At 41.6% G+C, this 13,452-nt stretch overlaps 1 protein-coding gene across 3 annotated transcripts in view; it reads left to right on the top strand.

Moving 5' to 3' along the window:
- Positions 1–12,759, top strand: part of RNASEH2B (ribonuclease H2 subunit B) — a 59,938-nt gene extending 47,179 nt beyond the window's left edge. The window contains exons 9-11 of one of the 3 annotated variants that reach the window (XM_036457436.2): positions 195–237; positions 7,236–7,316; positions 9,974–10,399. In XM_036457436.2, the coding sequence (XP_036313329.1) occupies positions 195–237; positions 7,236–7,316; positions 9,974–10,081 (232 nt within the window). In that variant the 3' untranslated portion in view covers positions 10,082–10,399. Of the gene's footprint in view, positions 1–194; positions 238–7,235; positions 7,317–9,973; positions 10,400–12,139 lie in introns of those variants that run through there. The other 2 variants (XM_036457438.2, XM_036457437.2) reach the window with 2 other exon arrangements.
- Positions 12,760–13,452: the final 693 nt, after the last annotated feature.

Raw genomic sequence — 13,452 nt, 5'->3', positions numbered from 1 at the left:
GCCAAACCAGCTAGGGCAAAGATTTATTCATTTAGATAAATGTCATTCTTTACACTGCAATGATTGTACATTAAAGTATATAGAAGTGAAGCTATCAGAAGAAAGAAGACTTATTGAATCTTAAATAGGCCCAGCTTTTCTGTTTGCTTATCTATGAAAAACCAAGACTAGAAATCTTATTTTTCACTCTGTAGGCTTCCAGAATATTCAGCTTCGTTGCCAAAACCTCCATCAAAGGTAAGAAGCTATGACTAAGATATCTTGGAGAACTTGGAAAAATGTTACACTTTTACCACATACATTTAGTTTGCTGTAGTTTACCAGGTTTATTGGTTAATAGTGCAGAATTTGTAATCAAAGAAAACATGATAATTTCCAGAGAAACATCAAAAGTGCTTTATTCAAAGTAATGTCCATCACTAGCTACACATCTTTCAGGTAATTTATAGATCCCGTCCCAATAGAACTTTTCTTGTTTTGAAACAAACCATTCAGAGACCCAAATTTCCACTTCTTCATACGTCTTGAAGTGCTGCTCAGAAAGTGTGTGTGCCATTGATCAGAACAAGTGGTAATCTGAAGGAGCAAGGTCTGGTGAATACAGTGGGGGAGTTAATACTTTCTGGGCAAATCTTTTAAGTGTCTTTAACTGGTTTTGAAGTGTGTGATAGTGCATCATCATGAAGCAGAATTACTTTGCCGTGTCTTCTGGCACATTCTGGTCATTTCACGATCTAAGCGTGGTTCAGATTCATTATTTTGTCAATAGTGATTGGTTTCACCTTGTTTTAGAAGCTCATAATACATCACATCTTCCTGATCTCACCAAACACAGAGCATTGTCTTCTTTTTCAAGCATTTTGGCCTTGCAGTCAATATTGATGGTTGACCTGGATCAACCCATTATTTTGTGCATTTGGGGTTCTCAAAATAAATCCACTTTTCATCACCAGTCACAATTCTATGCAAAAAAAAGACATTATTTCGTGCCCTTGAAGCAACATTTTACTGATGACTTTTCGGTTTTCCATTTGCCTTTTGTTCAGTTGATGTGGGACCCATTTTCCTTCCTTTAAAATCTTTCCCATTGCTTGTAAACAATTGGAAATTGTTTGCAGACCCATCTTCATCCATTAATGCTTGTAATTGCTAGTCTTCAAACTTCTTTGGTTGACCTGGACATTCTTTGTCTTCACATCAAAATCATCACTTTTAAAGCATTTAAACCAGCATTCACAAGTATCTTGAAAAAGAGCATGTTCACCATTAGCTTCCCAAAGTATATGATAACTTTCAGCAGCACTTTCTTCAAAATAAAATAATAAATTAAAACTTCCTGCAAATGCTCTTTTTTTGGCATGAAATTCAACATTTTTAATTGTAAAAACATCTATGATGTTCACACCTTCAGCAAATTTGACATGAAGTTTTGAAGCTTCCTGCCAATACAACAAAATAGCATACATATCAAGTCACATATATATAAACATATGTGTAACTCCATCTATTGAAAAAAATCCACATTGTTAACAGTTACACCTGGTATTTTAAAGCATTCTAAATCTATCTTTCATGGAGTGATGTTACATGGAATAAAGATTGTACTAGACTCGCCAATTTTTTTTTTTTTTTTTTTTTTTTTATATTTTACCTGAAAAATAACGTACTGTCAAAACTCAAATAAGAGTTGGTTAGCCAGATACTTATATAAAAATATAGTAGATGTCCTATCTAATAAAGAGGGAATATGCTAATTGACTCTCATGCCATTGCAAAGATGGCAGAGCCCACAGCCAATAAGGAAGGAATATACTAATTGACTGCCATGCCCTCAAAGATGGTGGCACCCACAGCCACAAGATGGCAGCCCCAGTCCCCTCTGCCCTGCCGAGGCAGCAGGTACGTGGCACAGCTGGGCCCACCCTCAGGCGGGTCCAGCTGCTCTGCACACCTGACTCTGGGGTCCCCAGTCCTCTCAGACCCCCATCCACCCAAGGCCAGCCCAAGGCACAGGCAAGCCTCGGATGTCAGCTACCCAGCCACTGGGGGCCAGCTTGAGGATGATCAAATGACTGAACAAGCAGGCTGCGTGGGGCAACCAGGCCACAGGGGGTGAGTGAGGGACAAACAAATAACTGAACATGCAGGCTGCATGGGGTGACCAGGCCTGCAGGAGACCATGAGGGGTGACCAGGTTAGTAGGGGTGGTGCAGTTGGGGGCAACCAGGCCAGAGGGGGGGAAAGGGGGTGTTGGGGGCAATTAGGCTGGCAGGGGGGGCAGTTAGGGTCAACCAGGCTGGCAGAGAGGGGTAGTTGGGGCCGACCAGTCTGGCAGGGGGTGGGGCAGTTAGGAGTACCAGACTGGAAGGAAGGGGGCAGTTGGGAGTGATCTGGCCCACAGTGGGGGGCAGTTAGGGGTGATCAGGCCAGCACACAGAGGCATTGAGGGGTGATCAGGTTGGCGGGGGGGGGGGCAGTTAGGGGTGACCAGGTAGACAGGCAGGTGAGCAATTAGGAGCCAGTGGTCTAGGATTATGGCAGTCAGACATCCCCCACGGGATCCTGGTGGAGAGGACGCAGGCTGGGCTGAGGGGACTCCCCCCTCCATGCACGAATTTTGTGCACCAGGCCTCCAGTTTATGTATAATATTTATCTGTTAGTGGAAAGCCTTTCCCCTTTCAGATGTTCTCAAACTGCCACCCCTAGCTCCTCTGCACTGTGGCTGCAGCTGAGTTTGTCTCCGGATTGTTGAGCAGAGAAGTCAGTCACACACCACACTGGGTGGCACACTGTGGCATCCAGTCCAGCCTGACCTCTGAGACAGGGCAATAGACACACATGCCAGTCTGTCAGTGGGGCCATTCTCTTACCAGCAAAATAGCAAATGCCTTAGAATGTGAAGTGACATATTGTGGATGTTGAACAACTTTCCTTTTTCCCTGCCTTCAAGTTGTCAACATTCTCAGGACTTTTCTGTCTGGAGGTGGTAGTTGCTCTAAAAACATTTATTACTTTGATTTTTAGAAGGGATGGAAAATTTACAGTACATCAGTGGGAGTTGTGGGCCATTTTCAGCTGATTATCAAAGGAGGTTTATCTTTCACTCTCTGGGGGAATAGCATTGGACAGAAGTCAAACCTCACTTCAGTCCAGTAGTCCACTGTCTGAAAATGGTGCTAGGGGACATTGACATAATTGTCTAACTGAGAGGACAGGTGTGTTGGTGTCTTTCTTATTTCTTTTTCTTCAAAACTAAGCATATATCTTTCCCGGAAATATCCATCTTTCTTGGTAACTAAGAGATTATTTATGAATGGCTCTGAACCTATTCTTGAAGCTTTTAGCCTTTGATTCTGTCTAGGGTGACATGTTTCATAAGTTTACTCTTCTTAGATCCAGTTTTATGTTTTCTTGTTTTAATTTCCAAAATGTAAGTTGTTTGTAATTTCTTCATTTATGATTTTGGCGAGGGGTCAGCAGACTTATCCAGTGAAGTCTAAGTTTGTATTTAGTTAGTATTTTAGGCTTCACGAAGCCGGTGATCTCCGTCACAACTACTCCACTCCGCTGTTAAAGTGCAAAGACAGCCACATACAATTCATGAGTGAACCAGTGCACTGTGTTCCAGAAGAACGTCACTAATGAAAGCAGGTGGCCAGCTGGATTTGGCCCGTGGACAGTATTTTACAAAGCCCCGATTTAGGTCTTGGCATCCTGCTTCTCTTAAATTTCAGCCTGGTCTCCTGAGTTATTTTAGCTGCTTTTTGAGGTCTCCTCCTCTATTGTGTCTTCCTGGGGCTCCCGTGTGCACAGTGCAGACTGCACTGGGTGAAGAACCACATTTGAAACAAGCACAGGACAATATCTTCTGCTAGCTTTCCTGTCCAGGATTTTATTGATTTTTATTTTTTTATAGTAATTTAGTATATTGTTTTCAGAAAATACATTCTAATGGCTCATAGATATCTTTGTATCTGTAGTGTAATCGATAGCATGGAGCCATGTTTTGCATTACTTTCTTACTATCATATGTGTGCCTCTGTTGAACCTTAGCTTCCAGCCCCCATCCTCTCCCATTTTTTTTAATTAACACTGTCAGCCAGCAGAGCCTAAGGCAATCAGTGGATTTGGAGATGTTTCTGTTTCTTCTTGCAAATCATTTGTAAGAATGATAAAGACCAACCCATCCTAGCATTAATTCTGGTGGTCCTCTGCCCTTTGCTCTTTTCTCCCAGAGCTGTACCCATTTAGTCAGACTGTTTGTTACCAACGTGTATACATCTTTCTGAGTCACTTTTTTTTTTCTGAAACAATCCCGAAATCTAGAGGCCAGTTAGTATTTTAGGCTTCATGAAGCAAATGATCTCTGTTGCAACCACTCAACTCCATCCAGTCTTTTAAATAACAGCAACAACAAAAATAAGTCAGTACAACAATTATGGATTTGTTTGGTTTTTCAATATATTCAACAATGTGCTGGGAATAACATGAAACCTAGCTATGTGCAGAGACTATCACCATTTTCTTTGTTGTAAGTACTTACAACTTGTGTCTTGTATGATAGAGAGCTGATAAAGCACCTAAACAAGTCAGTTATCTTTTTATATTTTTAATATTTATAAGGAAATATCTGTCATCTAAATGTCTTGCCATTTTTATTTGAATTATCAGTGAAAAGCAAATAAGCCCACATGTTTATGACATCACCCGTATTAGAACATTTTGCCATAGGAGAAAAGCAAACATCCTCAGAATCTTAAATTTTTTTCATTGTGAAACTATTATAGCCTTCATCATCACCTATGCATTCTACTCTTCCGGTTGAAGATAAAATGTGCATCACCTAAACACGTCTTAATTTTAGTAGAAACATGTATTCTTAAGAATGTTGCTTGATCACTTACATTCACTTTGCTGGTACATAGTTCATACATGATAAACTAGTCTTTTTCTTTTGAAGATTCATTTCCTAGAGGTTGTGGTCAAGAGGTTTTCCCCATTATGTGACATAATCCCAGATGCCCCTCTGTTAGTTCCAGTGAAGAATTTCAAGGATGTTGTTTTATCCCCTGATATATATGGGTTGTGGCATCTTTTAATGCTCTCCCAGTTCTGTGTTTAGCAAAAGCTGGGGTGCGAAGAGTGATGCTGGGAATAAATATGTATTTCCTAGGGTGGATCCATATTGGATCTTGTCAACCTGGTGTCTACAAAGAGCTTGAAGATCTGCAAAAAAAAATTTTTCTTTATTTTATTACTACAGGCCCGGTGCATGGAATTCATGCACGGGGGCGTGGGGAGGGTCTGTCAGCCCAGCCTGCACTCTCTCCAATCTGGGACCCCTTGAGGTATGTCCAACTGCCTGTTTAGAGGGTAGTCAGACATCCCTCTCACAATCCAGGATGGCTGGCTCCCAACTGCTTGCCTGCCTGCCTTCCTGATTGCCCCTAACCGCTTCTGCTTGCCAGCCTGATCACCCCCTTACCACTTCCCTGCAAGCCTGTTTGTCCCTAACTGCCTTCCCCTGCAGCCTGGTTCCCACAACTGCTCTCCTCTGCAGGCCTGGTTCCCTCCTAACTCCCTTCCATGCAGGCCTGGTCACCCCAACTTCCCTCCTCTGCTAGCTTGGTCACCCTTAACTGCCCTCCCCTGCAGGCTTGATTGCCCCCAACTGCACTCCCTTGCAGGCCTGGTCCCTCCCAACTACCCTCCCCTGCTGGCCATCTTGTGGTGGCCATCTTGTGTCTACATGGGGGTAGGATCTTTGACCACATAGGGGCAGCCGCCTTGTGTATTGGAGTGATGGTCTATCTGCATATTACTCTTTTATTAGATAGGAGAGAGGCCTGGTGCACTGGTGGGGGCTGGCTGGTTTGCCCTGAAGGATGTCCCAGATTAGGGTAAGGGTTCCCTTGGGGTGTGGAGCAGGCTGGGCTAGGGGCCTGTAGTGGTTTGCAGGCCAGCCACACCCCTTGATGACCCAAGTGGAGGTCCTGGTATCTGGCGTTTATCTATCTTCCACAATTGAAACTTTGTAGCCTGGAGCGGAGCCAAGCCTTCTGCTTGTTCCGTGGTGGCAGCCATTTCTGTTTGGATTTATGTATAATATCTTCTGTCATTGAAACTTTGTAGCTTTGAGTGGAGGCCTAGGCCTGCAAGGGCAGGCAGGAAGCTTGGCTTCCTCCATCGCTGGGAAAACCCAAGCATCCCTCCTGCTCTCTGTGACCGTAGACATCTTGGTTGGATTTATTTGCATATTTGCTCCTGATTGGCTGGTGGGTATGGCTTGTGGATATAACAGAGTGATGGTTAATTTGCATATTACTCTTTTATTAGATAGGATTATTTTTTTCTTCACCATTTATTCCCCCTATACCTGAAGATCTGTAAAATTCTGAGTTGGGATCTCTGTGTAATCAATACTCTATGCTGAAGACTTATCAGCCCTGCTTTTGTGCCCTTTACATAATAAATGTGGCATGATTCCTCTGTAATGTGAACATTAAGGCTAAGTTTAGCTCTTGACAAGATTCTCACACTTATTGGTACAAAATGCGCATGTGAAAGGGGAAAACACAAAGTAAATGTCAACTTAGTTGCATTGTGCCTAATGGAAAGAGCACTTGTACAGAAAATGAGATCTCACCCTATGTCCTCTGCTCAGTGGCCTTAAGTTTTTTGTTTAACATCTCTGTGCTTCCTTCTTCCTCTGACTGCTTGCTTTGTGAAATTGTTCTTACGTGATAAAATGAGATTATTGAATTGAAAGGAGGTAACAACATGACACTATATAAAGATGATAATAAGTGCTGTTTCTAAATGGACATTACACCAGCCCAGAAGGTGAATGAAGTGTAGTTTCTAGCTGACAACCTTAAAGAAAATTCTAGTCTTTGCTTTTGTGCCTTCATTCACCCCCTTAAACTTTCCTGGAACTCAGCAGTCTCTGTCCCTAGTACATGTAAAATATGTGATTAATACCCCTAGAGACTGGAACTAGGACTTTCTTACTTATATCCCCCATTATCAAGACTGTTCCTCAGAAGGGCTGTGTGGCTTAGTTCTCTAGATAATCAGCAAAATGTAAAGGAGCTTGTTAAAGAAAAAAGCCATTTGCAGGGTCAGTTGCTTAATTTGGCCTTAGTGTGGGACCAAATTCCACATTGGTTCTTTTTAAGTTGATTGATGTGTTAAGGTGGCATTTTACACCATTTCACTACTCTAACATTTGCAGAAGGTAAAGTTGTCAGATGAGCCCGTAGAAGCAAAAGAAGATTACACTAAGTTTAATACCAAAGATATGAAGACTGAAAAGGTATGTGTGTCCAGACATAGTGGCATACACTTGGACTCAGTGAGTGATGCTGCATAATTGTATGCTATTGTGATTTTACAATTCTTCTGTTTTTTGTTAATCCTCACCCGAGGATATCTTCCATTGATTTTTTTTTTTAGAGAGAGAAAGCTGGGGAGAGACAGAGAGAAATATCATGTGAGAAGTACATTGATTGTTTGCCTCAGGCACATGCCCTGACCAGAACCAACATGCATGCCCTTGACTGGAATCAAACCCAAGACCCTTCAGTCCACAGGTCAACGTTCTATCCACTAAGCCAAACTGGCTAGGGCTGATTTTATAATCTTTTATTTTCTTTAAAATATTCTATTGATTTTTTACAGAGAGGAAGGGAGAGGGATAGAGAGCCAGAAACATCGATGAGAGAGAAACACTGATCAGCTGCCTCTTGCACACCCCCTATTGGGGATATGCCCGCAACCAAGGTACATGCCCTTGACCAGAATCAAACCTGGGACCTTTCAGTCGGCAGGCTGTCGCTCTATCCACTTAGCCAAACCAGTTTCAGCAACTTTGAGTGAATTTAACATGGTTTCCTATAGTCTGTGGTGGTGGCTGTTTCCCAGTAGGGGGGTGCAGGAGGCAGCTGGTCAATGTTTCTCTCTCATCGATGTTTCTCTATCATCGATGTTTCTAACTCTGCCTGCTTGCCCCTAACCCCTCTCCTACTGGCAGGGGAGGATTCCCCTAACCACTGTCTCCTGCCAGCCTGATCACCCCTAACTGCTCCCCTCCCAGCCTGATTGCCTTTAACCACCTCTGCCTCAGCCCCTGCCACCGTGGCTTTGTCCAGAAGGAGGACCAGATGACTGGAAGATTTTTGGTCAACCCCGTCTAATTAACTTATTACCCTTTTATTAGTATAGATATAAATAAAATGTTTTCCAAAAATGTAGTAGAAATTTGTACTCCTAACCATTATTCCTGATGAGTATTCATCTTCCATTCTTGACAACACTGAGTATTATTTTTATTCTAAAAAATGTTTGCCTGTATAGTTAGGCTACATTTTTTTAACTATAAAGTTAGTTGTATTTTTCAATGCTTATTGGCCATTTGCATTTAGGCCTGTTTTTATATTAGGATAGTAATGTTTTCCTGGTTCATTTGTAAGAGCCTGTTCTAAATTGAGCCTGTTCTATTCATACTTTTCATAACATATAAGGAAGGTACAAGAATTTTCAAATTTGTGTTCAGCCTTTTCATTTTTAAAGTTTTAAGTTTTTCTTAGGATTGAATATAGAAATTACTCTTTATGATTTTTCTCATTATTTTTATGCTTAGAAAGACCTTGCCTATCCCAAAATAGTTAACTTCCACTTAGATTTTCATATTTTTCTCCCCTTATAAAGTTTTTAAATAAATTTTATTCTGTATATATAATTTATCTGAGCTTGTGATATCAGGGGATAATCTAATTTGAGATATGGCTAAATACCTGGTGACCTCCATGGTTTCTGTAAGCAGGGGTATTTTTGAGATTCTCTGTGAGAAGTATTTCTGCCCCACACTTTTAACTGCCCATTGTATCTCCTAGGGCAGCAGTGGCCAACCGATGGGTGGTCCATGAGGTCCTAAAGGTTGTTGACTGCTGCTCTAGGGCATAGCACCAGTGAGATAACAGGATGTCAGTTAAATGCAAGGGATGACTTATCTCAGAGACTGACCCTAACCCTACTGAATTATAAGTGACAGAATGTAAGAAGCAAAAGTTCAGGGATCATGTATTGTGTCCTAAAAGATACTTTGGCAATAACTTTGTCTCACAGTTCCCAGAAAGGCAGCTGATTTTTTTTTCTTTGCTGATTCCCATTATTTATGCTTCTGTTGAACAAGTGATGCGTCAAAATAAAATCGGCTGCTATTTACCTTCTGTTAGACGTGTCACAAAAAGAAAAAAAAACTAAAAAAAAACAAACAAAAAAAACAGTGACAAGGAAAAGAGAGCAATTTACATAGCAGAGATATTTAGAATCAGCTTTTTTAAAAGAATTTTGTTGTTAGAGGGGAAAATAGGCCAGCTATTTTTTTAATATGGTAACATTTTCTTAAATTAAAAAAATTAATTTTCTTAAAATCTTTTGAATATGGTAACATTCTTAAATTTATTTTTTATTGAATTTATTGGGGTGACATTGGTTAATATCTCCTTCACCCCAAAACAAGTCCCCTTCTATTACCATATATGTTCTTGTTTTCCCTCTGAATAAAATCAGATGGTAAATTGGTGTGAATTATTCATCATGTAGTAATACAAGGCTGTAATTCCTTCTCTGGCAATTGCTGCCTGTGTCAGTTCCATTGTTTGTGTTATTGCACTTAATGCACCCTCCAGAATTATTCCCCAATAGTAAAACTTCAGGAAAGGCAGCAGTTTGTCTCCCGCCTTTTCTTTTTTCTTTTTTCTTTTTTTTTAAACATATTTTATCTCTTAAGTTTGAATTCTGAATTGAAATCAGAACTTTTTAAAATTAGCACTCCCTTATGAAGCATGTTAGCAAATGCTTACTTACCTCCCTTAATGAATCTTGAGCCATGCATGGTGAGGTTTGATTTGCATGTGTGATTTATAAATGTTGCATTTGAAACAATTTTTCTCTTATTTTTGTGAACAGAAAAATAGCAAAATGACTGCAGCTCAAAAGGTGTTGGCTAAAGTTGACAAGTCTGGAATGAAAAGTATTGATTCCTTTTTTGGTGCAAAAAATAAAAAGAAAAGTTGAAAAGATTTGAAACTGAAAATGAAATCCAGCAAAAATGTTTTATCTTTTACATGTTCCACTTTTATCCTTCTTCCATGTCGCTGTACTTCCTGACCCTAAATCACCATCCTTTGAAATAAAAAAAAGAGCAGTTTTTAGATTCACTTGAACATTTCTTTGTATATGAATTTTATGTTCTTGAACAAAATATGGGAAAGTAATTCTGTAACTAAATGGATTTGGACTTTGGAGTCTTCTTTGACATACTGAAAAGTAATCAAGTGACTAGAGTCAACCTCTAGGCTCTCAATTTTCTCAATAAACTGACATGTGACAATATCTGAGTGTGTGCCTGTTATTTTATGCAACTTTGCCAAATGGTAGCCATAGCAATATGGCTTTCAGTATACTGAGAGAAATCAGATAGCAAAGATATCTGAAAACCTACTTTTTAAAAGCCTTTAGTTTTTGGCTTTGTTTAATGGCATTTTCTGTTTTATGATGAAAACATGTTCTTTGTAGAAAATAGAAAAAAGTAGGATGGTGACTGGCAAGAAGGTAGGGAAGGAGCGTGTATGAGAGAGTGCGGGAGCGATAGAGGAGTGTGTGGAGAGAGAGTCAGATCCTGCAGGTCTCCCAGGGGCTGCCAAGCTGGGCAGTCTTGGACGACAAAACCCCACTGTCACTGCAAACAATCCAAGGAGGACACCACCGGCACAGAAACCACACCACCTTGAAGAACAGAGCTGCTTGAGACTAGGAACCTAGCTTTGCCACCACCCAATCTGGTCTCAGATGCAAACCGGAACCCTATAGCCACTCGGGTAAAAGACCTGTGACCACAACTGCAGACCCAGGGACACCAGGACTCCAGGTGTGGATTTCTTTGAGTCCAGAGCCCATCCCCCTCCCTGCGGGCCCGCTGTGGCACCACCCTCCTGCCCACACAGGGAGGCTGAATTTGAGCCTGGGCATGCAGACTTGAGGAGCTTGTTTCCCACAGATCGCACTCCCATGAACAGACCCCTCACCCACACAGGGAGGCTGCACTGGGTTTGAGCCTGGGTGCACAGACACAAATTTTATTTCCTGCAGTGCACACTCCTGTGACCAGACCCCAGGCACACTCAGGGCATCTGTGCCGCCTAACTTTGATTCTAGGTGAGACCACTTGGAAGTTCGTCTCTCCAACTCAGGATGGCTGTGCACCCGGTCCCCCAAGCAGACTGGGGACCCTCATTGTCCACATGAAAGGCGGCACTGAGCACCAGTGGTCTATCTTTGAAAATGACGTGTGTGCACTTGAGAAAAACGTATATCCTGTGACTTTGGGGTGGAATGTTCTAGAGAGCAGACAGATGGACGTGTTGGGGAGGCCTGGGCTATGGGAAAGGCTGGGCCGGGAAGTGGACATAGCCCTGGGGATGTGGGTGGTCAGAAAGGTCTAACCTCTGTCACACCTTATCTCCGCTATGGCTTGGAAATCTGATTTCCATCAACTTTTTTCCCCTGGTAATTTTTAGCCTCAAAGTATGCTTGACTTTGTACTCAGTGAGAAACCAGCTTATAGTGATTAACCTTATGGTGGCATTCTTCAGAGGATATTAGGGACTACTACTTCAGCAAGTCTATGTTTATACTTTTTTATACATTGGAAGTCTCCATAAGACTTCCTACTATTTAAAAATAATAATAAAAAAGGATCCACTTTTTAAAAAGAAAACAAAAGGGAAAGAGAACAATGGTTTAAGAATTATTTGTTAAAATATTGTTGTTGTGTGTTTCATGTATTTTCTAAAATGATGGTATTTGCTCCATAAGTTTGGGGCAACCTTAACATTATTTTGTATTTCCCTCCTTTAAACACTGGAAAGAAAATATGTTTCTTACCAACCCACTCCCAGGAGCTGTAGAAAGTCGCCAAGGAGGCGTCCACCAAAACCCCTCCCTCACCTGAGGTCTTCTCTCGGGACCCTAAACCAGCCAGCATCGCTTTGCTGTTCTAGGAGGTGCAGATGGTGCCTGGGACTTCAGGGGACTCCTTCTTTGGGATACAACATGTTTTCCTTTTCTCTATAGGTGGCAGCACAAAGACAGAAAAGAAACAAGTGACAGCAAGTCCACTCAAGACTCAGCCGCTTCTCATATAATTTAAAGACTCTCTCAAAGGGCTACGGCTCTTACTTCTGCACTGCCTAGAAAATCACCAGGTGCCAAACATGTACATTGAAGACATAACCACACATGCTCGATTTCTTTGATCAGCTGCATGGTGAGGTGGGCAGTGGCACTCCCAGAGTGTGAGCCTGTCTGTAATCTGTGAAATTTAAGCCACATCACACCTCTGCCCAAACCTGTCCCATAAAGGTGTGGATTGTTACAGTAGAGTGCTTCAGACTTCAAAATATCGGGAGAAGAAGGCTCATTGTGAAATTCAGGTCATTTCTTAAGCCTGACCACCTTGGCCTGTTCTGCTTTCTTGGGCTTAGACAGGCATGTGGTGGATGTGTGGTGACCATGTGTGACCATGCATACATGGTGGTTGTAAGGGCTAGATTCTATGCTAAAAGCTTTGATGGACTGATTTTCTACCCTTATTTTTTTTTTTAATGGCTGCTTCTAATTCATAACAATACCTGAACATGTGCATTTTATTATCTGCTAGAGTTATAAACATTGCTTCATTTCTAAAAGATTTATCCAGTATGTGTATTATTACTTTTTAGAGTGAGGGCATAAGATATGGGGGAAAGTTGGAGGTAGATGCCAAAAAGTAATTTCGTGTGGGGAGTTCTGACACAGTGAACATGTGTTACCCGGAAGTGGGGGTGGAGGTTGTGCAGAAATGTTCAGGGGTTTGAGCTGGCTCATCCACTTGACATGCAAGGAGAATGGAGTAGAAGCCACACCGGTGATCCCAAGCAAGTGTAAGAGGTGATCCCGAAGCTCTTCTTCAGGAAATAATTTTTGTTTCTGATTATCTGATACCATCAAGTGGTAGAACCTGGTTCTGGAAAGTACTCAGTAGTTTTTTTACACACCTCCTTTCACACATACAATTTTTTAATCTGGAGCAACTTTTAACATTCTGTGCTTCTGTAGTTGATAAGTGAATTCTCTCCAAAAACCCAATTCTAGGAAGTCATTTGTGGAATTTGGGATATATTACAGGCTTTCAAGAGCACGTGCTCCCCAGAAATTACCTGTTTCAAATCCAGGCCATTTGGGTAATTAAAAGCCTGACACATGGTTCTATATACAGATGTGGAGATAAAGTTTGGCTGTGTCTTCACCTGGCCCAGTCCCAACACTGCCCTTGCAGGTCTCTGTATATTTAGGCCCACAGCAACTGCCAACACTGGAGTTTTCCTGCTCAGCATGTAGTGATCCGT

The sequence above is a fragment of the Pipistrellus kuhlii genome, unplaced genomic scaffold (assembly GCF_014108245.1).
Source record: "Pipistrellus kuhlii isolate mPipKuh1 unplaced genomic scaffold, mPipKuh1.p scaffold_m20_p_3, whole genome shotgun sequence".
Lineage (NCBI taxonomy): Eukaryota > Metazoa > Chordata > Mammalia > Chiroptera > Vespertilionidae > Pipistrellus > Pipistrellus kuhlii.
This window is presented reverse-complemented; position numbering and strand designations above follow the sequence as displayed.